This window comes from Pleurodeles waltl, chromosome 6 (assembly GCF_031143425.1).
Source record: "Pleurodeles waltl isolate 20211129_DDA chromosome 6, aPleWal1.hap1.20221129, whole genome shotgun sequence".
NCBI classification, from domain to species: domain Eukaryota; kingdom Metazoa; phylum Chordata; class Amphibia; order Caudata; family Salamandridae; genus Pleurodeles; species Pleurodeles waltl.
The window spans coordinates 210,205,101-210,231,559 of NC_090445.1; the positions used below are offsets into that span (position 1 = coordinate 210,205,101).

At 43.1% G+C, this 26,459-nt stretch overlaps 1 protein-coding gene across 2 annotated transcripts in view; it reads left to right on the forward strand.

Annotated features, from left to right (window-relative positions):
- G6PC3 (glucose-6-phosphatase catalytic subunit 3) overlaps positions 1 to 19,526 on the forward strand; it is a 94,568-nt gene extending 75,042 nt beyond the window's left edge. For both annotated transcript variants that reach the window (XM_069237848.1, XM_069237849.1), the window contains exons 5-7: positions 7,881 to 7,999; positions 8,104 to 8,245; positions 18,245 to 19,526. In XM_069237848.1, the coding sequence (XP_069093949.1) occupies positions 7,881 to 7,999; positions 8,104 to 8,245; positions 18,245 to 18,608 (625 nt within the window). In that variant the 3' untranslated portion in view covers positions 18,609 to 19,526. The remainder of the gene's footprint in view (positions 1 to 7,880; positions 8,000 to 8,103; positions 8,246 to 18,244) is intronic.
- Positions 19,527 to 26,459: the final 6,933 nt, after the last annotated feature.

Genomic DNA, 26,459 nt, shown 5'->3' on the forward strand with positions numbered 1-26,459 from the left:
CAACTTGCGCTGCTTAGAACCCCCTCCCAGCCTACCCTGAACACCCACAATAACCTCATATGCAAACAAATGGTTCACACGTTGGGGCCAAGATGCCAAGCGTTCCATACCTTTCAAAGGTGTTACAATGGCCTGAAGAACATATATACACTTTTATTGCATCCTAACCAGCTTCTAGAACAGTTCAAAATTATGCAATGGCTCTTAGGCCAATACGATTCCTTCAGTACTATCCTGTTGTTGTACACTGAGATGGTTCCACTGGAAATTCCATAAGCGCCGCTGTCTGCTAAAGGGCCGTTCGGACCCCACGACTATCGGAGTCTAAACATAGCCGAGTCATGGATTAGGGAACTAGTCCCCTCCACCAAAGTCCAACAACATTGAGATGGATCTGTTAACTTCCTCCCACCACTGGGTGTAGAAGAAGACAGCGCCCCCTCCAGTGTGCATCAGCAGCCTTATTCCATACCATCCATGGCTGTATCCTGTTCATCTCCTCCCTCCCCGGCTGCCACACCGCCCCTGCACCCCTATTTTTTTTCCCCGAGGATTTGCTGCAGTCTCTTCGGGTCCACAAATATCAAAGCTTTACAGTCTATCGGTACCTTTAGGTGAGCTGGTCACAGCATATTATTATATATTCAATATGTAAGTCCCTGAGTTGTTTGCCGTGCAAAAACTGGTGCCTCCTGTACCTGTTGGGTAAAGTGTGGGAATAGTGGGATCTTTGCTCCCTCATGCCTCAGAGTCTCCAGCTCTTGTGCCCTCCGAAGGGCTGCATCTCTGTCCCTGTAATTAAGCAATCTTGCAACTAAGGGACGCAGAGGGGGCACAGGGACTGGGAGCTGCACCTGGGAAAGATGTGCACGTTTCACCACAACTATCGTTGAAAAGGTGTTTCTGACCAACAAGTCAGTCAGCAATTGTTCCACAAATCACTCCATGTTGTCGATGCAGGTAGACTCTGCCACCCCTACGATTCTCACATTGTTCCTACCGGAGCACACTTCCAAATCCTCTGTTTTAGACTGTAGCGCAAGTAATGTGTCTGCCTTTTTCTGTGCTGCCGCCAGCGTATTCAGCTCACCTTTGGCCTCCGACTCCCTTCGTTGTACTATATTGAGTCTTTCCCCCTTCTTGTCCATCCTCTCAGATATGCGGTCCATCCTGTACGTGAGAGCGTCTATCTTTGCGTCTATCTTCACGTCTATTTTTATTAAAGCAAATATTGGTCGCAATGCAGCACAGCTTAAGTCTATCTCTGACCCCTCAGCAGCTCCCACCAGTGTCTCCTCTGGGGCCAGCAATCCTTCAACGTGGGCATTTGGTGTATTTGGCTAGTTAAACTGCAGTTTGGTCTAGACCCTGTCCGCTTTCCCCATATTTGCGACTATCCCAGCGCTCATAGTCACCAGTCCCGTCACGACTGTGCGCCTCACAAAGGTTATGCATTGGTGCCCCCCAATAGCGCAGTACTGGTCCCTGCTTCAGTTCATGGCAGCATCATGTGTGCGTTTTCACAGTTCCCACTATCCCAGAATGGGGGGCTTCCTCATATCCAGCTTCAAAAGTGCTGTGAGGCCATAGAAGGAGCAGGCCGCACCGTGCTCTCTCCAGCTCCCATTGGCCGTTCGTTGTTTGAGCAGGCACATCCCTCTTCTCCGTTACTCTCCAACATTACAAACAGGCCCTCCACGGCGCCTGTCAGGCGCTCCTCTGGCTTAGCCGAGCCCCACCTGCAGGCCTCGATCAACTGCTCGCCACTTCCAGACCGATGGGGAGTATGTTACCCCAATACATGCGGGTGCCAGCCCGGGTATCCACCACGGCAGATCAAGTCTGCGACCGGCACAGCACCAGCGGCCCGGGCCCCGGTAGCTCTGGGGGCTGACGGTGCCCAGCTGGCCCTCCTCTCTACGCAGCAGCTGCGTCTCTTCCAGGACCCGCCGTACAGCTCCGGTCTTGCCGTCCGCTCCACCCGCAGGGCCCATGGTGCTAGGAGATATTCTGGGAGCTGTTGCTAGTATGCATAGCGTCTGGGACACCAGGATTATGTAGGATCAGTTCCTCGAGGAGGAGCACTTGGTCTATTCAGCCATTTTCTTCATCCAGCAAGCTCCGCCGCCCACCGGATGACTTTTCGCATATCAGTTACATCAGCATGAGTCCTCCAGAACTATTCCTGCCATTAGAAACTCCAATGGTATTTTACTTACTCTCCCTTCTGAGATATTGCCACAATTTCAAAATCATTATGAGACACTCTACTCCTCACTAAAGTTTAGATACTAAAGAGGACAATGCTTTCTTTGGAATATAGCTGTTCTAAAATAATCTTGAGAAGAGAGAGAGAGCTTGGAAGGGAAAATTACAACAGCTGAAATTATGAAAGCTATTGATTGTTCCGCTACTGGTAAAGCCCCAGGGAAGATGGTTTTCCTATTGAAGTTTATAAAATTACCAAGACTCACACACTCCCCCTGTTGCATTCTTTCTTTAACAAAGCTCTGAAATTAGGTAATCTTCCCAATGATTTTCTACGTGCCTGTGTTACTGTTATTCCTAAACGGGGTAAAGGTCCACTTGAATGTTCCAGTTACAGACCCATTTCATTAATAAACTCTGATGTTAAAATCCTGGCTAAAGTATTAGTCAACTGACTTCACTTATTATGTCGCTTATTCATCCGTCTCAAGTTGGTTTTGTCCCATCCCGTTCTTCTTCAAATCATCTTCGTACAATTTTACATTTATTGTAGCATCAACAGAATAAAAAAAGAAGAAAGTGTTTTGTTATCCTTAGATGCAAAAAAAAAAAGCTTTTGATAGAGTGGAATGGCGATATTTGTTTAGAACAATGGGCAGAATGGGATTTGGGAAAAATGTTATTACTCTAACCAGAGAAATGTATCATTTTCCAACAGCAGTAATTACGTGTAATGGATTTCCCTCTTCTTATTTTAAGGTTCATTGTGGCACAAGAAAAGTATGCCCCCTTTCTCCCTTGTTGTTTCTCTTTGCTTTGGAACCATTGGCTATTGCCGTTAGAAAAAATGCTAGCATTACGGGTGTAGTATGTCCTATTGGTGAAGTGAAAGCATTTTATTATGCTGACAATATTTTATTGACTCTTTCTCACCCTGAATCTTCGACTACATCTTTAATTTTTCTTTTGAATACTTTTTCAACTATTTTGGGATATAAAATGAATTGCTCTAAATGCAAAGCTTTACCAACAAACGTTAACACCACTATAGCTTCTCTGGGCAATTTACTGTTTACATGGAAATCTTCTCACCTTTGATATCTTGGGATTTTACTTAATCCAGGATTAAAGAATATGATGATGGACAACTTGAACCTTATTGAAAAACTAAAATTGGATGTTCATTTTTGGTCCCAGTTAATTTTGTCATAATGGGGTGGAGTTTGGATTATCAAAATTAACACAATCCCTAAATTCAACTATGTATTTAGTATGTTTTTGTTACCTGCAGCAACCTCTTTTAATAATAAAATACATCTGCCATGATATCTCGCTTTATATGGGGAGAAAGTAGACTATGTATAAGTAGTTCAAAATTGCATTTGTCCTATTTAAAAGGAGACTTACACCTTGCCCATTTGGAAAATTATTGGATTGCGCAACAAATAGTTATATATATATATATATATATATATATATATATATATACTTCCTATATATCGAAACACCACATTGTGGGTTAATATTTAGCAATTTCTATTAAACACGACTACTCCCTTGGCCATTTACTATACCAAAAATCAAAAATATGCAAAATCTTTTAATCCAGTTATATTCTCCTTTCAATTAGCCTGGCGTAAAGCTCATAGAACTACAAAATCTCATACATATTTACACTTTTAGGCTGTAATTTGGAATAATACTGCAATTAAAGAACGTAACTGGGCTGTATGGAGTAATCATAAAATAAATATTCTATCGGATTTGTTTACATGACATAATACTTTAAATTCATTTTTACAAGTATGAGAAGAGTAAAACCTCCTAAACTCACACATCGAAAATGTTATTCTGTTATCCTCTATTTTAAACTCCTTAATAGATGCTTCACAAGACTTAATTACACACTCACCTCTTGTTCATTGTATTCATATATCGAAGAACTTTAAAGAAACAGTCTGTGGTATATATTCTAAACTAATTCATAGATCCTTTTCTATTGATACATCCAATAATTTAAGGGTGTGGAGGTCTTCGTGACTTAATATTACCTTTCCAGATAAAGAATGGATTGCGCTTCTAGAAAATTATAATAAAGGCCATTGCGACTCTTGTTTAAAATGAAATGACTTTAAAATACTACATCAGTGACATTGGTCACCCTCAAAACTTAGTTCTGCTAGTTTAAGCCCTAATTCTGACTGTTGTAGATGTCATGAATCAGATTGTGATATTGTTAATATTTTATGGGAATGTTCCAAAATTCGTCTGTTCTGGTTACAAATTGAAAATGATTTAACAAAGTTTTCATCTGTATTTGTTTCTTTTACACCCCACTTATCTCTATTGCATGATATCACTACTCTGGAAAATATCTCTACTCATGTATATAGATGGTTGTCCACAGCATTTGGTCTGGCTAAAATTAATATTTTACGTTACTTGAAGTCCAATAATACACCAGTGATTCAATCTTGGCTGAAATATATGTTCGAAGTAGCGCACTTTGAGAAGATGATATATAAACTGAATGATAATTTTATATCAATTTGATGCTATTTTTTTTATTTTTGGGGGAAGTGTAAAATTTATTTTCTACATATCCTATTATACAAATCTTTTGGAATTCAAATTTAATATTTTGACGACTACTTGTTTCAATTGAGAACGTAAACAAATTTGATGACTGATTAAAAGTCTATTCTGGTTATGTTATATTTTTGTGGAAATTATTTTTCTATATTTCTCTTACCTGTTTATTTCTTATTATCATTATTTTCTTATTCCGAAAGGATTATTGTCATTTCTGATCTGTACACTTTTGATTTATGGAGCTCGTATGCTATTTTCATGTATGATATTGGTTTTGTTTTGCTTTTGAAAATGTTAATAAAAAAATTGAAACAAGCAAACAAAAAAAAGATTGGGGGTGTGTCAGATTTTCCAACAATGCACTGGTGGTATAATGTTAAAATACATTATATGACAAGTAGGGTGCATGAGCGGGGCAGTGTGAGATGAATGCAGATTGGTATGGGGGTACTAAGTAGGAGAAAGCACAGTATTTTGTAAAATAACCAACATTGTTGAAGACTTTCAAAACAGAGACAGAAAGAAAGCGTGTACACGTTTCTGTCCTAATGTTTGTAAAAAAAAAAAATAATAATCCTGTTGAAATCCGACACCACCACCATACCTGACTGACAACACCTGTACCCAACTATTTTGCAGAAAATGTTTATTGGGGGCGTGTAACATCCCTGAAGCTACACCTCTGACTGTTGAAGGATTAAAGTAGTTCAACGGGTGAAACCTGCAATGTCAGCATAGGTTAGGGTAAGTGGGGGGTCACTTCCACTAACCTTTACATTTTTGTGACTTAATTACTATCTTTAAACCGTGTTTTGTCCTTCCATTGACACCAGCCATTAGACCCACCGCTTTGCTGATGGTTTTAATTTCATTGGGTGTTTGATTTGATGTGGGTTTGTTTTGTACGGCTAACGTTCTGCTTTACAGTCATTGAGCCGCACAGGAGTTTGGACATATTCAAATGAGGACAAATTTCTGAGTGCAAATCTGACATTTTTACCGGTCAGTGGACAAGTGCTCCAAGCAGCGTTTTGGCTGTGGCCATTGCCGGGAGCTGGCTGACCAGAGGATGGAGTTGGGAAGCAATGTGACCTTTTTTTGGATCTGTTGTCCCTTTCCCTGTCTGTGTACTGTGCCGAGCTGCTAGGGGTGGGATATGCGGGCCAGAGTAATCAAGTGAGGAAATTAGTGTAATATGTTTGCCTCTTATATAGAACATCACTGCTAAAACCCCAGCTAGAGGAGAATTAACTTAATCATTGTATAAAAATATAAACGCTCATAAAAGGATTCCCACAAAATAAAATGCTACAGAAATTGAAGTGAGAAAGAATGAGCCAATTTTTCACTGAAGGGGCCAATAAAATATGGCTTTGGTATTGAAGTCAGCAGCAAGGAAGAATAGTCTAATATTAGCCTGCTTGCTTGATGTTCAGAAATGTCATTAAACTATGTATTCATTTTTTGTTTCTTCATCTTTTGTTTAATTATTTAGGGGCTCTAATAAAAAGCATTTTTTTGTAAATAGAAGAAAATCTCAATTTGTATGTGGTTTTTAGTGAAGCAATTGTATAAAACTTATTAACATTGATTTTCAAAGTTAGAAAAGCAGCGGAAAACACCAGAATCTACACAAAAACTTTAGACCTCATGCCAAAATGGAAGAAGGAGCGGCAAGTAGGCTCCCGGGAGTGCCGTCTCAGTCATCTAGCAGATAAAAACTTGATGCATGTGGTCTGCATTTGCCCAGCCCTGGCGGCCGAAAGGAGACTCCTACTAAAAAAAGAATTTAACGGTTTAACAATTAGATCATGCAGACAAGCATTAATTGCAGCCTTTAACCCTCGAAATACAATATTGAACATTAGGCTGGTTCAATTTTTGGAAATTTTCACTCTAAAAACCACAGCCTCTCGAAATAACCAACTCAAAGGGAGGGCGTAAACGATAGCGAAATCCCTATAACCCACTTTGAACATCTTAAAGAAGGGAAGGCTCCTAGGTAGTCCATTGGGTTGTTTAGCTTGTGTCATAATAAAGTCTGGTACCAACAACCAGACTTAAGTAGGGGTAAATAAAATCGATAGAAGGCCTCCTCCCACTTTGTCCCATTTTTACCAATACCTACTTGGGCTGTCACTGTTTTCTTTATATTTCTTTGTGGAAGGAAACTTTATATACCATTTCATTTTAAACACAAGATTTTGTTTTGCGTTGTATTTTTCTTACCTTCAATAAGTTTGTTCTGTTGCCCTATTATTAATGCCTTATAGCACTAGTATGTTTTTTTCTAAAAAAAATTATGTGGAAGGAAATTTTAGTTACCATTTCACCCTAAGCCAAAGAACTGTAATGGTCTTTTTGCACTAAAATTGTTCTGTTAAATGTTTACGTGGAAGGAAAAGTTTTATGGTTTTAATTAACTAATAAACTTGTTTTTACTACTACACAAAATGTAAACATAATTATTCTCAATAGTTGTGGAAAATTAGCAAGCAGGACCTGAGAAAAACATCTATGATAAATGAGGACTTGGTTGCAGAGGACCCAAAAGGACCACTTTTAATTGTTAATACAGTTAGGGTGAATGTGTGTAGTCGGTGCCATGAGGATGAACATGGATGCTCGTGAGCTGGAAGAATTCAGGTATTGTTAGCGAAGCTAGTGCTGTGAGAACTGCATGACAAATCACAGATGTCATTCAGTAGTGATTCACAGTGAGAGAGGGACCTGTTTTTTTCTGTTAATGTCTTAAAAATGTATTAATTAATCTTGAAGCTGACAAGTGGTTACAAATTATCTCACTAATAATGTTGACATTTTTCTATACATTGTGTAAGATGACACAGTATACCACACGTTGATGGTTTGTTTACAGTGATAAATATGCTCTGTGCGCAAACCACACAGTGCAATACCCTTACAGAATTTATATAGTTTCTAAATTATTAAAAGTTTGAGGAATGATGTATCCATCTGTCTCCCAGGATTTAAATCATCAATGGCAGATAATATCTTTGCACTTCTGTGCATAGCTTCTTTTGTATTGAAGATGTTCACCCTTTCTTTGCTCTCTGCAGCCGCCTGGTCAGATTTCTTCCGTGTGCTGTTTACGGCAGTCTAATGTTAGCAGTGGGAGTCTCTCGTATCTTCATCTTGGCTCATTTTCCACATCAGGTCCTGGCTGGGATTGTGACTGGTGAGTACACCTGAGCATACCTCCTTCTCTGGTATGGTTACTCATTAGATGCTGCTTTGTGCCTAAAGATGTTATGTGATTATTTTTTTCTCATTGTATTCTAGGTGGTGTTCTCGGCCATTTGTTGAGCAAAAACATCCCAGATGAGAAGGAGTTTCGATTTTACATGATTACCTCTCTTGCTCTGCTTCTGGGAGCCACCCTTTTGTACTGGAGTATGATTGGGTTGGGAATAGATCCCTCCTGGTGAGATTTCATACTCAACACCTAGGGACTCATTACGATGTTTGTGGTCTTGAGACCGCCAGCCTCGCGATGGCGGTCAGACCGCCAGTGTACTGCCGGCTCTGCTGGGATCGGTGTTGACGGCAGATGGAGGTCGCAATCAGCCACTGCTGTGCGGCATGCTGCGCCGCCCTGCTGATTAAGACCTTGTTCTCCACCAGCCACTTCATGACGGTATTACCACCAGGAAAAGTCGGCTCAATTTCGAGCCGGAGACAATGCTGCCACCAGTTTCCTGCTAGGCTGACGGGCAGAAACCTCTGTTTCCGCTGGTCAGCCTAGCGGGAATCTTGTAATAGGTCTGGCGGCTTAGTAGCCACTGCGGCGGCAGCCACCCTGTCGGGAGTTTGGTGGACAGGTGTAATCTCTCTCCCCAATCACATTTCACACTACTCATGACTCCATTCAATTAGGGTTCTTTCTCCCTACCCCTCTCGCTAATTATCAATTATCCAGGAAGCTAAAGTTAGGGAGTTCCAACTTCAAGCCTATTGCAACAGTCTTCCAATACATGCCTCTCTTGTTTACAGCGGGCCCAGTAGCTCTCCAATGGAAAATATATATCCAAACCATTTTGCATGGCTTGTTGTTGCAAGAACCACCCCATCAGATCTCTCCAGAGTCTCAGAATCAGTAAAGTTTTAAATAGTTTCTTTGCGTTTTAGCAAAAGATGGCACAGATGCCCTCAGTTTCCTGCTCCTTATTATATTGTTTTTTTCTATGATAAAGCCACACTTCTTTGCCCAGAGCACAATGCTATTTTTGATGCAGCTTGTGCTATGAACTACTATAACTCTCATCTGAGCTTTGTCCTAATGTAATTGGGCAGTAAGACCCTTATTATTTGTCTTTACTGGCCTTCACTTTCATCCTCACAATATCCTATACAGCATCTTGTGGTTCTATTCCAGAATAAAATTAACACCCTATTTTCAGTTAATGAGGCACGAATAACGTGCAGAATCCTGCACAGAGGAAATTCTTGGATGAACATAAATTCTGCACAATCCTGAATATGGGAATTGGGCACATACTCTGTTTTCTCACTATGACAGTATCGTATAATAAGGGTTTTAGGGCCATATGTACTAATGCATTTTCCCATAGACACAGAATGGGTAAAATCCTTTGGTACGTCTGGCCCTATATCCCTTACCTTTAAAGGAAAACCTCACTTAAACATATATCTCTTACCGTCCCACCCCGTCTGCTTTGTTACTGTGTATTGACACCATATCCAGTCAAAATTTAGAAAACAGTGACATGTCTGAAAATAAAATGTATATGTAAATAGTTGTTCTTAGAGCGCTGATGCAAAAGCTGCAGTCATTCGGCTTCAAAAACCAAATATAAAAAAAATCTCTTCAATAGATTTTGAACATATTACAATTATAACGCTGTTGCAATAAGGCACTCACTTACATTTCCATCCCCCAAATTGCATCCTGGAGTTTTGTTTTGTAGGTGGTGTTGGGAGATGCGGGGGTGAACAGGTCCATAGAGTCCCCATTGGCAATGGGGCGCCACCGTGGGTGATAGTGCCTGATTACTAAACTTCCGGGACATGGATAATATCCTACAGAAGGCACTGACTTGCAGGCCCTGGTGATTAGCCGGCAAGAATGTACACATTTACCCTGATTACATCACAGCAGTACAAAGACAGTGGGGATCCTTCCTTGAAGTTAAACAACATCTAAACATCAAATACGTACTCTTCTTCCTGGTGAAACTCAGGACAGTTGTCCAAGGACTGTCTCATTGTTTTTCATGCCTTCAGAGGTGTGGGCATGGCTTGAAGCAAGCAGGGTTTGTTTGGGTAGAAATAAATTATTAGTAAAGTCAACCCTAACCACTCCTACTGTCTGAATCCTGAGTTAATGCTTCCCCAGACCAAAGACTCTTAAAAAATGCCTACCAGAATGGGTGACATGTGAATCCTACACCTTTTAGTCCTCTTTGTCTTATGTCACGTTTCTTGTGCATTGATTTACACATGTATGATTCATTGTCTCTTTATGTGCTTGTGAGATGTAAAGTGCTCCAACATCTTACATTGGTAAAAGAAGCTCTATAAAACAAATTAAATACATGTTTGAGACGATGCTCTAGAGAGACGAGAGGCATTGTTAGAGGGTGATGGTAAAGGAATCACTGAAGAGCCCCAATTAAGATTGCTGTATCCTGGTGCACTGCAAGGTAATCATTTACTATGCTTTTGTTCTGCTTTCCTTCTCTTATCTTATGACCAAGCTTACAAAACCTCGCTGGAATGCACCTCTTAGTTTAGAGAAGACATTTATTGTTATTATTACTTCACGACGAGGTTCCTGAGAGACGAAATTAGTAGGTTGGAAGAACACGTTCAAAAGTAGTCGCAGCAATGAAAGCAAAATATATCAAAGTACTTCTCAGTTGCAATGTACATAGCAAATACATGTGATTATATTATAGCATAACTTCAAAGCAAAGCATAAAAGTCAAAATTGCATCACCGTAGGGCTGCAGGGCCTATCCCTCTGCTTCATCTTTCTGGGGCTTCAAGTTGATGACTGTGGTTCAACTGCAAGAAAGAGATTTTCTACCCAAACGGGGACAGGCAACTGACGTCCGTTCCTGTCTGAAGTCAAAATATTTCTCCCTTGCTGTCGCCCAGAGCCATCGTTAAAAGCAAACTCAGTGTGGGAACCAAATAAACCTGGAGAGTGCCAATTCTCCAAACTTCACTCGTTCTCAGACTGGATTGAGAGGTAAACACAAAATCTACGTGCTCTTATCAGCTAGGGTCTGGTGTCAAAAACACAGCTTGGTCTATCATGTGGAAAAACACAGCTCATCTGCAATGTCTAACTCCATGTTAAAGCCAATAGGCAGCTAACCTAAATAACAAATGTAATGTCTGTTGCCATGTTAAAGCCAATAGGCAGCTAAACTGAATGTGCTACTGGTGAACATTGCGCAACTAATATGCGCAGTGGTGAAACACAAAGTCATTGGTCAAACACAATTAATAGCATCACACTCCACCCTATGACCAATGAATATTTGTTTACATAACTCTTATTTCAAACAAAAACAAAAAACAAAACATCAACAACAAAAAAACATTATAAGCAAATCAGATTTGAATGATAAAAGCAATCAATGTAAAGCAATGGACGTGGATTGATCTCATAGTTGATGTAGCATGAGTACTACTCATGTAAAGGTACACGGTCCACCTGAAACGTTTGTTGGAATGTAAGTGAAAGTCAGAGTTCCGTACGAAAAACCATAGACAGTTAACTGGTAAGATTGCTTAGTTCCAGTGGAAGAATGTAATCAAACAAGTTGAACTTTAACTGAAGGCGCCAGTTGCTCAAAATGGATCCATGGGGTTTGTACTTTAATCAATCAGGTTCAGGTTGGGGGTTCGGTCCCTCCCCCAACCCCACACGCACACACCCGAAGGGAGACCACACAGCACACTCATGGTCAGTGGCGAGGCGTGGTAGGATCTGCAAAAGAAAAAAGTATGACTTTTCTTGCAAATAACATTTGTCATCTGAAATGTGCCCTTCTTCTTCCTTTCCCTGTTTTATAATCAGCTGGATGTTTTTGGGGCCCTTTGTTATAATTTCTGCAGGTTCTGGAGGGTCATTTGGGGATTCAACCCAAACCTTAGCACTGAGGTTTTTATCTGCTGCAACACAGCTTCCCTTTCCATGCACTGTCAGAAGGGCTGGGGCAGACTCCTTTACCAAACCTCCATTCACTGCACTTGTGACAAGTTGGGCAATTCTGTCTCCAATCTGTATGAATAAATCAGATACTCTTCTAGTTATCAGCATCATTTTGATTTCTCCTTGGTAATCTGCAGCAATCAATCCCCCTAAAACCTGATCAATTTGCCTTATCTGTCCTGGTAACTTTACTCTCCCCAACTGATCTTTGACTGTTTGTGGGACAGATCTCTGTTGTGCGTGCTGACAAATAGGACATTGCAAAATCACAGTTTTTATCAAATCTAGGGGAATGTGCATCTCTCTAATCTCTGCCCACCTGTAAGTGGCTTTTTCTCCCAGATGTCCACATTTTGGTGCACCCACTTAGCCATCCCCACTAAGTCAGAATTCTGGAAGGACACTTCAGACTCTGAATTTTTCTCTTTAACATCTGAAAGGGAATTGAACCAGTTATGTGCAAGCCATGTGGAAAACCAAACGGCGAAACCATTGGCAGTGAACCAAGAATCAGTGTAAAAATGACACATCTCAAGCAGCTCTTGCTTTAAAGTCTGACACACATTGTACAATTCTGAATCAATAGTCAAACAAACTTACTTTTTATCCTCAGGGGACACGAATTCAAATGGTGCTCCCAATTTCATTGTTGACTCTTTTACCTGTGGTACTCCCTGCACCCTCTTCTCATCCTGAAAAGGGGCTTGTGACACCTGTTCATGTAGGGCTGCAGTGACTCTAGCCCTGTCTTGCATGTACCAGATCCAGTGTATGATACTAGCCTCCTGTGCCTGTCCTAAACTGTGAGAGTTAGGTGAACTCATCACCCACTGCATGCTTGATATTTCAGGTTTCAGAATTACATTATCATTTAATGTCATTTGCTCAGTATTCGCTAGAGCCCAATAACAAGTCAAAAGCTTACTCCAAAGTTCCAGGGGCACTCTTGTCCTCCCCTGTTCCTGATTTACATGTAAATCAGTGTTTCCCTCTTGCACTGCGCAGAAACCTAAAGTCTGAATTATTTCATTTGCCAAACCAAAAGCGCGCAGCTGCTCATGTTTTTTCCTAGTTACTTTGTACCAGAGTGTTAAGATTTCACTCAGATGAGGGCCAAAAATCAAACAAGCTCGTGAAACTCGGTGTCTCTTGCTTAGTGCAAATAGTAAGAAAATCTTTTGTTTTACTTGTGACCGCATCTGTCTATTTTCTGGATTCCACTGAATTCCCAGTAACTGCACATTTTGCGACAGTACTTCTGCCTTGTCTGAATTAATTTTAAACATCGTACTTTGCAAAAGCGGTCTGTAAATCACATTCTTAGCTCTGTTCTTAGTGTTATCTGTTAAGGAATGCACTTCAACTGCCAAAAACTGTGGGCTTCTCTGCGCTACGCTCTGCTCACACTGAGGCTCAGACTGGCCCACAGCTGTTTTAACCTCCTCATTACTGGAATGGGAAAAGCCAGATTATTCTAAAACAGCAGTTTCATAGATTTCAGCATTATCTTGCAATAATGTGTTCTGGCTAATTTGCTCACGTAAATTCTTATTTTCATGTTCTAACTGCCTACATCTCTCCTGCATTTTTCTGTAAGCAGATAAAAGTATCCAAACCCTTCTGTCAAGAACAAAAGGAACATCATTTCTTTCAAAAGGCACATTTTCTAAATCTGCTTTATCACATTACTCATCCCAAGACTCACACAGTCCTGATAAACAAGAAAACATGTTTCTCACAGCACCATAAGGCAGTTTAACTTCACATGCACTTTCAAACATGGTCTGCCATGCTTCTTTAACTCTCTAAACAACAAAAAACAATTACACTTTTAAATAGTGCACTTCCAATCTCCAACTCCGACTGCCGATTAACGACAAAATGTTCTGCTTTCCTTCTCTTATCTGATGACGGATCTTGCAAAACCTCTCTGGAATGCACTTCTTAGTTTAGAGAAGACATTTATTGTTATTATAGATTGTCTCTTCCTAACAGAAACTTGGGCGAGGCCAGATTCGGACCCTGATTTTATTGAGGCAGCCCCCACCGGCTTCTCTTTTTATAGGGTAGACCGGAATACAGGGAGAGGAGGAGGCCTGGCTATTATCTGCAGGTCTGAGTTCACCTGCATTTGGAATTGCGCTAGCCACATGCCAGAGGTCTGTGAAACTATGGCCTTTAAACTTTTCCTTGGCAAATCCCTGGTCTTTGAAGGCTTGCTAATTTACCGGCCCCCTCTCTAAATTCCTTTCGATATGGACCTCGCTATTGGAACCCTTAATCATGGCCCCTAAAGCAATTATCTTAGGAGATTTTAACATTCACTTCGATGATACGAGTGATTCGTTGGTCATGGAATTTTTCAATCTCATGGCGGCTCTGGACTGGGTCCTAAAGGATGGGCTGGCCACTCATAGAGCAGGCCATACCCTTGATGAGATTTTTACCCACTCCGAGGAAGAACTTAATCTTTTAACGACCCCGTTAGAGTGGACGGACCACGCGCTCCTGACATTTAAATTTATGGTCAAGCAGCAGCCTTTGACACTCATTCCCCCGAAAAAACTGCTAAGACCCTGGAAAAACATTAAAGCAGAACCGTTGGAAATGGCATTAATACATAACTGGAATGATCTGAAGGCGTCCACTCTGTCACCGCTTGCCAGGTTCAATCAGGGCATTACGCAGGCAATGGACTTACTAGCACCGGCGAGGGTCTCTGTCCCTCGCATCAGGAAAAAACCCAACCAACCATGGTTCTCTCAAGACCTCAAAATTTTACAGAGGAAATACCGGCAGAAGGAGCGCTGCTGGAAACAGCCCCTGGGAAGATGAGAGAGCGGAGCTAAAACTTGCCCTAAACACTTACAAAGAAGCCTGTCTGGTAGCCAAATCGGACTATTTCACACTTAAAATTAGCGAGGCAGCCAACTCTTCTAGAGAGCTATTTAGAACTATCAATGTTCTTACCACTCCCTTAGGTACTTCTAAAGTAGAAAACTCCCAAGACTTTTGCAACAAAATAGCCAAATTCTTCAAATGTAAAATTCTTGACATCTACTCGAGCTTTATGTCAGACAAGGAACAAGTAACCTCCCCTCCCTGGATAGCTGTGCCACTGCGCCCTGTGCTGACACCCAATGGGTTGCCAGATAAGCCATTTTTACTCTCTAGGTTTAAAATGCCATCTCAAGAGGTCATGTGCAAGCTGCTTCTGGAATGTAAATCGGGTTCCCCTATGGATCCCTGCCATCCTTCAATTAGTACCAGAGCTAGCGGCATCTATGCTGGCCCCTATTGTTCAGGAAGTCCTTATAACCGGTTTGTATCCTAAGGTATGGAAAGAAACCACTATTATTCCCTTAGATCATCGGGTTTGCCTGTTTCCTTCTTTTTTGACTAATCTACGCCCAATAGCCCTTCTTCCCTATGCGGCCAAAATTCTGGAAAAACACCTTAATAAAGAATTGGTTGATTTCCTGTCAGCCTCAAAGGGCCTAGACGGCTCGCAACATGGTTTTCGGAAATCCCATAGCACTGAATCAGCTCTCATTGCATCATCCGATACCATACGCAGGTTGGTTGATGAGGGGCAGGGGGTCTTTCTGGTTCTACTGGACCTGTCGGCAGCATTTGACACCATTGCCCCTCACATTCTGCTAGACCGTCTACATCAGGTAGGCATTAGAGATCAGGCTCTCAAGCTGATTGAATCCTTTCTATCAGATAGGTGGGCCACAGTCAGCAGCGGTGATTTTAGATCCCCGGCCTACCTCTTGCCGTGTGGGGTTCCTCAGGGCTCCTCCCTCAGCCCTACGCTATTCAATGTGTACGTGGCACCGCTGGCAGAGCTAATCCGCTCTTTCGGCTTTATCCCAACTTCTTATGCAGACTACACTCAGATTATCATCCCGATTAACAAAGATATGGAGGAAGTGGCCACCCGCTTCAACGCCTGCATGACAGCAGTGAACAACTGAATGAAGGCCAATTGGCTAAAACTTAACTGCGAAAAAACTGAGATTCTGTGCTTTGGGATCAAGAGGGAACACTGGTCTTCCATCTGGTGGCCTAAAGAGTGTGGCACTCTCCCTGTGCCAGGATCTACCTCGAGGAATTTAGGATTACTGTTTGACGATCAATTGTCATTCAAACCTCAGGTCAATCAGATAATCAAGACCTGCATGTGGACTCTGAAGAAATTAAAGAAAGTATTTCCTTTTATTCCACAATCTTGCAGAACTACTGCTACTCTAGCTCTAGTCATTTCCAGATTGGATTACGGGAATGCGCTTCTGCTCAACTTGGATAAAGGATCACTGAATAAGCTACAGTTGATGCAGAACACTGCTGCTAGGCTTTTACTGAAACTGCCCCGCGGGGCCTCTGCTAAGAGGTGCCTCAGAAATTTACACTGGCTTCCGTTAGCCCAGCGGATCTCTTTTAAGGCTCTCTGCATTACTCACAAGGCCGTCCATGGGATTGGGCCTAAGGCACTAACCACCAAGCTGCAATGGTATAGACCTAATAGGCTGTTGCGATCTGCCTCTGCCTATCGAATCCAAACTTCCTGCATCAAGAAGGCGAAGTGGGGAGATAAAGTGTTCACCATTGCGGCTGCTAAAATTTGGAACTCACTCCCATTGGATCTAAGGCAAGAACACAATCATCGAACATTTAGGAGACTGGTCAAGACTTGGCTCTTCCCGCAATAAGGTTTGGAGTCTCCTTGTTAGTAGACCCTGCCTCACCCAGTTATCGCTTCGATGCCCTTGGGCCAGAATGCGCTTTATAAATACTCAATACATACATACATACATTATTACTTCACATCGAGGTTCCTGAGAGACAAAATTAGTAGGTTGGAAGCACACGTTCAAAAGTAGTCGCAGCAATGAAAGCAAACTATATCAAAGTACTTCTCAGTTGCAATGTACACAGCAAATACCTGTGATTATATTATAGCATAACTTCAAAGCAAAGCATAAAAGTCAAAATTGCATCACCGTAGGGCTGTAGGGCCTATCCCTCTGCTTCATCTTTCTGGGGCTTCAAGTTGATGACTCCGGTTCAACTGCGAGAAAGAGATTTTCTACCCAAACGGGGAGAGGCAACTGACGTCCGTTCCTGTCTGAAGTCAAGATAATTCTCCCTCGCTGTCGCCCAGAGCCATCGTTAAAAGCAAACTCAGTGTAAGAACCGAATAAACCTGGAGAGTGGCCAATTCTCCAAACTTTCCTCGTTCTCAGACTGGATTGAGAGGTAAACACAAAATCTACGCGCTCTTATCAGCTAGGGTCTGGTGTGAAAAACACAGCTTGGTCTATCATGTGGAAAAACACAGCTTGGAAAAACACAGCTCATCTGCAATTTCTCAACTGCAATGTCTAACTCCACGTTAAAGCCAAAAGGCAGCTAACCTAAATACCAAATGTAATGTCTAATGCCATGTTAAAGCCAATAGGCAGCTAAACTGAATGTGCTACTTTGAACATTGCGCAACTAATATGGCAGTGTCAACAGAGTCATTGGTCAAACACAATTAATAGCATCACAGCTTTATAAACGAAAATAATTGAATATATAATGAAAAATGAGCTGTAGAATGCACCGTTTTTGCCCTCCCCCCTATTTTCTTGGGGGCGGGGCCAACTTCCCTGCCAAGCCTCACTGTAGTTGGTGGTCAGACTCGCTCGCTATGAACCTTATGGGGGCTGGTCCGAGAAAATATGCCAAGGCTTCTTAGGGTCTCCAGACCAGCCTTGTCCCCGAATCCAGCCGGAATCGGGCTTGTGTCATGCCCCTCCTCTTCTTCCAATTCCCATCCCATCAGAGGGTCAAAGAGAATAGCGGCAGTGGGTTGCCGACGTCTGCGTTCGTGGCTGCCTCCATTTGCGTCATGGCCACGCCCTCTATAATGTCAATTTTGGTGCAAATAAAATATGTCCGGTTTGGGAGAAGAGTAGTAAACCATCAATGACGATGGCAGTACGTAAAGAAAAACACAAGAGCAAGTGTGCCAAAAATAAATAAATAATCTTTTCAACAAAGTAATATGTTTACTTTTGGCATAAATCCAGGATGGATTCTTATTGTGTGCTACTTTTGGCGTAATTAAGGCCACGCTAGATCCTTATAGTGTTCTACATCTAGCCATTGCTAAATATTCTTAAAAATAAATTTTCATACGATTGGCACCATACTTAGTTAATATATGTTTTCTGTTTACATTTCCAGGTCCATACAGCTTGCAAGTAAGTGGTGTTCAAATCCCAAGTGGGTCCGCTTGGATACCCGGCCCTTCGCCTCGGTGACCCGCAGCGCTGGCAGTGCCTTAGGGCTGGGGCTTACCGTGCATTCACTCCTCTTCAGCAACACAAATCAGCAGGTCTTTAAAGGCAGAGAACGTCTTTGTGGTGTGGTGCTGGCTTTAGGGATACTGCATGCCTTGGACGTCATCCCTCTGCCCGCAGACTTTAGCCCGCTGTTCTACGGCCTAAACTTCTTAAGAAATGCCATCTGCCCTCTCATCGTAATGACAGTCGTCCCCTGCATAGTGACATTTATCAACCGAAGGGAAATCACTCCAAAAACTGAGTAACTTTTATTCATGTACTGTACAAGCGTAGAGGCATCCAGTATTGGAGGCCCCTCTGCCACTCTGGTCTCTAAAGAGAATATGCCTACAAAAGGATTGCACAAGCATGAAAACAGCATTTTCATTATTTATTAAAATCCTCTTATGGTTTAACTCAGGACAATATCCTCCTGCACTTTGCCACATTCACCTCCTGTACAAAGCAGCAGTATACGTGGCAAACCTCCATAACCGCTGCCTGTGGCCCGTCACCAGTAAGACATCCATTGTACAGGCCTCTTTGGGTCGCTACACGTACTTATGCTTACAGAATATTAAACCTGTTGGTGGTCCGCAGGCCCTGGCATTGTGCTCAGTATTTGTACCTCTGGCTAACACCCTCCTACAATAACACGCAGAATGTGCAACGAAGCATGCTGGGCACTCTAGCCCAAGTACCCCGATAAAGTAGCTGAGTGCCCATTTCAACAAACGTGGGTGTTTCTGTGCAGTTTGTTGATGTGTATTCCCCTCATATGTCCCAAGATAAAAGGGTGCCAGTCATTAATTAATTGTACGTTTACCCTACCATATTTCCCCCCTAATTCGGAGTTGCTCGAGGATTGCTGCCGTTCCCATCATATCTGCAAAGGTGGGAGGCCCAACAGCGCACGCTGCCCTGTTGTTGAAGGTACACAGCAAGCACACATTGATATTAACAAAGTACGATGGACTGTTGTGTTTACTTACATAGTGTCATCATTTCCGAGGCTTAATACGCGACTGCCTTTGTACCTGTGCACACAAGGCCAAAAAGATGGACTGGAGAAATGCTTTCACGTGTTTTCTGTTGTAATAACATGGCAAGTATGCATGGCAGAGATTCTAGAATAAACAAATAATGTTTGCCAGTAGGTAAACAGAATGTGCACGCACTTATAAGCACAATAAGTGGAGTGGCCGTATGTATGGAATTGTTGCCATTGATGTATACGTTGTGCAGTGTTTTGAACCATTCCTGTAGGCACTGGCATCTGGGGACGCAGGCTACAGATGCTTAAGAAATGCAAGAAAACGAGCATTTCAAGAATCCTTACAGGATGACCTAACACACTACATATTTAGTGCGAGGTGGCAGGGCTTTCTGTCCTGTGGGGGGAACCAGACCCTACATGGGCATTTAATGAACACAGACATGTTGACTAAATGAAGGGTTCATTTCTTGGCCCGTCTGTGTTTTCTGTAGGGCACCAGTTAAATCCTGATTAGACCACCATTTTCATTTAGGGGCCGTTGAATCCATTCACAGAACATATTCTCACTTCAGCTTAGTGGAATCTTAATCAAGACACCGTTACAAGACAGCCACTCACAGGAATGCTGCCTCCTGCTAAATGGGGTATCCCAGTGATGAAAGAGCCCACATTAGGTGGGTGAAGGTTCATCATCCAAAGTGATTAGATCACACTCTGTAAATATATTTGAAATTTACAAAGCTCTCCACAAAAGCTGCACTGCCTTCCTAAACAGCCACATTCACTTCTACCAACCTTCTAGACACCTCTGCTCTGCCAGTCTCTCATGAGCACACATCACCATGCATACACAGAAGGCAGAGTCATGCCTTTTTGTAACTGGCCTCTAAAACCTGCAACGAGCTCCCACAACACATCAGAGCCTCTTCCTTTCTTGACTTTTGCAAGAAGGTGAAGACCTGGATTATCGATTAAGCCCCAGGGCTCGCCTCACTTACCTGCTACAGACTGCTAGGATGCCCTCACTGGTTATTAGGGGCATATTTATACTCTGCCTGCGCCGAATTTGTGTCAAATTTTGACGCAAATTTGGCGCAAACCCTACACCATATTTATACTTTGACGCCGACCCCACAAATGCCAAAATTCCGCTGTGTGCATCATTTTCTGGATGTGTGAAACCGGCTTGCGTTAATGGCATGCAAGGTAGGTGTTCCCGTCCAAAAAATTACTTAAACACCCGTGCGCCGTATTTATCCTACTGCGCAAAAATCCCGCACGGCCGGGAGTCGGAAAATGACATACAGCCCGATTTGTGTAAAAAAATAACGCCTGGGTCAGGGCAGGTGTTAAAATGGGGCAAACACACCACTACTTAAGGAAAACACACAGAAGCAACAGCAGAGCATCAAAAGGAATACATGGAGGTGCTATTCACCCAGCATGCACGAAGACGCAGAGCACAGGCCCATCACCAGCAGCTTCCACCACACCAGCAGGGACCCCAAAGGCAACGCAGAAGGCAGAAGAGGATATTCAGGACCAGGACAACCCTTCTGGGACTCAGGCAACAAGACATCATCCAGAGGTACAGACTAAACTGGCAAGCCATTTAGCAGCTGCTGCGCAACATTGAGCCGCAGTTGGCACCCAGCTTGCAGACACCCCACATCATTCCACCAGACACCAAGCTGCTAGCTGTCCTCCACATGTTGGCAAGTGGTTTGTTTCAAACCACTGGTGCCCTGGTTATCGGGATCTCACAGCCCGCATTCTCTGCCTTCCTACCAAAGGTATTGGATGCCATCATCTCCCTCGCACCCCACCACATCAGCTTCCCCAACACACAGCAGAAGCAGCAGGAGGAGACCAAACAGGGCTTCTACCAAATCAGTGGCTCCCCACACATGCTTGGTGCCATTGATTGCACACATGTACGCATTGTGCCACCTGCTGCAATCGAGCATCTAAACCACAACAGGAAGCACACACACTCCATCAACGTGCAGGCCTTTGTCGATCACTGGGGATTGATCACCAACATTGCGGCAAAGTATCCTGAGAGTGTACATGATTCATTCATCTTCCGCCACTGCACCATCAATCAAAACTTCCAGGATGGACGATATGGCAATGGCCTACTTGTTGGTAAGTACAGAAACCTACTTATATACACACACACACCACAGCAACCCTGTAGGACACACAACACATACACCACTACATTGACACGTGGCCAGGAAGACACTGAGGTGTGACACTGCTAGGCATGTTTGATATCCTTACCTAATTGGATACACACCTAGGGACAAATGACAGATGCAAATAACATCAGATGCCAGGCCCCAGACACAAGGGAACAATCTAAAACCACACAGTGACAATGACATGGCCTTACCTGCCAGTACAACTCGGAAGATGAATCTTACAATATGACATCAATAACACTCAATCACACACACTTCCAAACAATATGTACAGTGTAAGGGGTATGCAATGTGTTTCGCTGCAGGCATAATACCATGACACACATAACATGATGATGATGCCTCTAATGAAGGGGACATGGAATCATTGAGGCTGTACCAATATCTCACATCACTCCTGGTCTGATATTGCCTACTACCAATAAGCAAGTTGACTGTGCTAACAACACATATTGATGTGACAATATTGCAAAGTGCACATTCCTACACATACGGTTTGAGACAATTACACATATATATAACAGATGTACAGGCATATGGACCTTCTGACACTTAAACTGTCAACTCTCACAACCAAGTTAGCCAGCTGAACTGGACCAGGTTCAGTAGTGTAGGTACATGTTTGAACATGAGTCAACTTGGTAAGGGCAGATAAATAGGTCTGCAGAGAACTTGTCACACATGGGATATTTGTGCATTGTCAATTGTCAACAAGTCAGTGCTGCCGACTTATGGAGATGTGTTGTACAATGTCACCTAGCCAAATCGAAGGGCCTCACTGATGTTTAACTAATTCTATTGCATATGTTAAATTGAATGGGATGTCCAGGCCATATAGATGCAACCGTGTTACCACCACTGTGGAATTGATTCTGTGTATGGAAGTATCATGTCACCCCCAGTTAAGACATATGGACACCTCTTTCACATGACATAATGCATGGGAGTACACAATGTACTTCAAGTCTACAAAAATACCGCTGACATCCGGTCAATCAGCCAAACTCCAGTTCAGATAATGAAACATCCCAATGCAGATGGTACATCCTAGAAGCCTAGGATTCCACACAATAACACAAACACAGATGAGTCACAGACAACACAAGAGAACAACTGCCATGCAAAATGATAATCATGGTGCAAGCTCCCTCAAAAATTTTCACTCATTTTCTCTTTCAGCTAATCAGGGGTATGGGATCCAGCCATGGATCATGACCCCATTTGCAAACCCAAGCACAGCATCAGAGCGTGCCTATAATGAGGCACATCGGAGGACATGCACCATAGTAGAGAGGACCTTTGGCATCTTGAAGAACAAGTTACTTACCTTCGGTAACGAGGTATCTGGTAGAGACTCTATCTAGCTGCAGATTCCTTACCTTAGAATTTCCTGGCATCAGCTTCGAATCCGGAGTTTTTTCTGAGCAGTACCCTGCGCGCGCGCCGTTGGGCTGCGTCGTTCGGATCCGCGTGCGTCGACCAGCTCCGCGTGAGTCGTCAGCGTCGTTGGAGCCGTCTATGACGTCACGGTTGTCTATATAGATGCCGTCTCGGCGCGCGTACGTCAGTTCTTTTCCACAACTTCCCACGCCAGAAGCGCAGAGTCATGGAAGAACCAACAATTATGGATTTTACCTCTTTGACTGTTTGAAGTAAAAATTCTTTCATGCCTTTAAGAAAGGCAAAAATGCCAAAATTATATATATACATATGTATGTATGTATATATATATATATATATATATGTTCGATGGCATGTGTAGCTGCAGATACACATGCTGTGCACATCCCGCCATCTGGTGTTGGGCTCGGAGTGTTACAAGCTGTTTTTCTTCGAAGAAGTCTTTTTTCGAGTCACGAGACCGAGGGACTCCTCCCATTTCGACTCCATTGCGCATGGGCGTCGACTCCATCTTAGATTGTTTTTTTTCCGCCATCGGGTTCGGACGTGTTCCTTTTCGCTCCGTGTTTCGGGTCGGAAAGTTAGTTAGAATCTCGGAAAAATCGTCGGTATTGTTTGCGTTCGGTATCGGGTTAGTTACAACAGATCGACACCGAATTAAGAAGAGCTCCAGTGGCCCTTCGGGTTTTTTTTCCATCCCCGTCGGGGCCTGGTCGGCCCGGCCACGTGTCTCTTCAAGGCTGATGGAACGGACCCCATTCCGCTTCTGTCCAAAATGCCATAACAAGTATCCATATACAGATCAACATCTGGTCTGTAACTTGTGTTTGTCACCAGAACACAAGGAGGATACTTGTGAGGCCTGTCGAGCGTTTCGGTCCAGGAAGACACTCAGGGACCGAAGAGCAAGAAGACTGCAAATGGCGTCGGCGCCGACAGGACAAGAGCGTTTCGAGGAGGAGGAAGAAACATTCTCCACCCAGGATTCAGACTCTGAGGAGATTGATCCCGAGGAAACGCTGAAAACCGTGAGTAAGACGTCGAAACCAAGAACTCACGATCAAAGCGCTAAAGCCCAGGGGACGCCACCGCCAACAGGCCATGGCTTAACCCGAAAAATAGGTGACCGTTCATCGTCACCGAAAAAGGGCGAGCTGGTGTCGAAGTCATCCGACTCCGGTCGAGATACCGGCACACAGCAATCTCAGGCCCGAGATAGTGGCTCAGAGAAGATTCGGCACGAGACAGCGGCACCGAAACGGGTCGGCACCGAGACAGCACGACGCCGAAAGTAAAGGTTTCGTCGGAGCCGAAAAAAGCAGCCGAAAAGGTTTCGGTGCCGAAATATCCGGCCTCGGAACCGAAAACAAGTTCCTACACTGAGGAACAAGGACTGTCCACACAAATGAAGACACATAGATTTGGACAGGAATTACAGACAATAGAGCCAGATCACACACAAAGACGGCTCTTTATTCAAAAAGATACAGGGAAGATCAGCACTCTTCCTCCAGTCAAAATGAAATGCAAGCTTGCCTTCCAAGACAAGGACAAACAGCCACACGCAAAGGTGGCTAAACAAGTAACACCGCCACCATCCCCACATCACTCTCTGCAACCATCACCGGTAGCCACTCCACCAATGATGCAATCCCCAACTCATACAGGAATGAGTCAAGATGACCCTGACGCATGGGACCAGTGTCAGATAATAGTCCAGAATGCTATCCAGCTAAACCATCGCCACCAGAGGATAGTACAGGCTACGCACAGGTGGTGTCAAGAGCAGCGGCATTTCATAATGTCAGCCTTCATTCAGAGCCCATTGAAGACGACTTTCTTTTTAATACACTGTCGTCCACACACAGCCAATATCAAAGTCTTCCTATGCTACCCGGAATGCTAAAACACTCCAAACAAGTGTTTGAGGAGCCTGTTAAAGGGAGAGCCATTACTCCAAGAGTAGATAAAAAATATAAACCGCCACCAACAGACCCAGTGTACATTACACAACAGCTAACACCAGACTCTGTTGTAGTGGGAGCAGTGCGCAAAAGAGCCAACTCTCATACTTCAGGAGATGCACCACCTCCAGATAAAGAAAGTCTAAAATTCGATGCTGCAGGCAAAAGGGTGGCGGCACAGGCAGCAAACCAGTGGCGTATTGCAAATTCGCAAGCTTTGCTAGCCAGATATGATAGGGCCCATTGGGATGAGATGCAACACCTTATTGAACATTTACCCAAGGAGTTCTAAAAAAGAGCGCAGCAAGTAGTAGAAGAAGGACAGAGTATCTCCAATAATCAGATACGGTCAGCAATGGATGCTGCAGACACAGCTGCTAGAACTGTCAACACAACAGTAACAATAAGGAGACATGCATGTCTGCGTACATCAGGATTTAAACCAGAGATACAGCAAGCTGTGCTAAATATGCCATTCAACGGACAGCAGTTGTTTGGGCCGGAGGTGGACACTGCGATCGAAAAACTTAAGAAAGACACTGACACGGCCAAAGCCATGGGCGCACTCTACTCCCCACAGAGCAGAGGCACATTTCGAAAGACACAATTTCGAGGGGGGTTTCGAGGACAAACCACAGAAGCCACAACCTCACAAACAAAGCCCACTTACCAGAGCCAGTATCAGCGGGGAGGTTTTCGGGGACAATATAGAGGGGGACAATTTCAAAGGAATAGAGGAAAGTTCCAAAGTCCCAAAACTCCTCCAAACAAGCAGTGACTTCAAGGTCACAAATCCCCAACACATAACACCTGTGGGGGGGAGACTAACCAAGTTTTACAAACATTGGGAGGAAATAACAACAGACACTTGGGTCTTAGCAATTATCCAGCATGGTTATTGCATAGAATTTCTCAAATTCCCTCCAAACATCCCACCGAAAACACACAATATGTCAAAACAACATATAGATCTTCTAGGACTAGAAGTTCAGGCATTGCTACAGAAAGAAGCAATAGAGTTAGTACCAACACAACAAATAAACACAGGAGTTTACTCCCTGTACTTTCTGATACCCAAAAAAGACAAGAGTCTGAGACCTATACTAGATCTCAGAACATTAAATACCTGCATCAAATCAGATCACTTTCACATGGTTACATTACAAGACGTAATCCCACTGCTCAAACAACAAGACTACATGACAACACTAGACCTAAAGGATGCATATTTCCATATACCAATACATCCTTCACACAGAAAGTACCTAAGGTTTGTATTCCAAGGGATACATTACAAATTCAAAGTGTTGCCATTCGGAATAACAACTGCACCAAGAGTTTTTACAAAATGCCTAGCAGTAGTAGCTGCACATATCAGAAGGCAGCAAATACATGTGTTCCCGTACCTAGGCGATTGGTTAATCAAAACCAACACGCTAAGACGGTGTTTACAACACACAAAATATGTCATAGAAATCCTCCACAAACTAGGTTTCTCAATCAACTACACAAAGTCACACCTTCTGCCATGTCAAACACAGCAATACT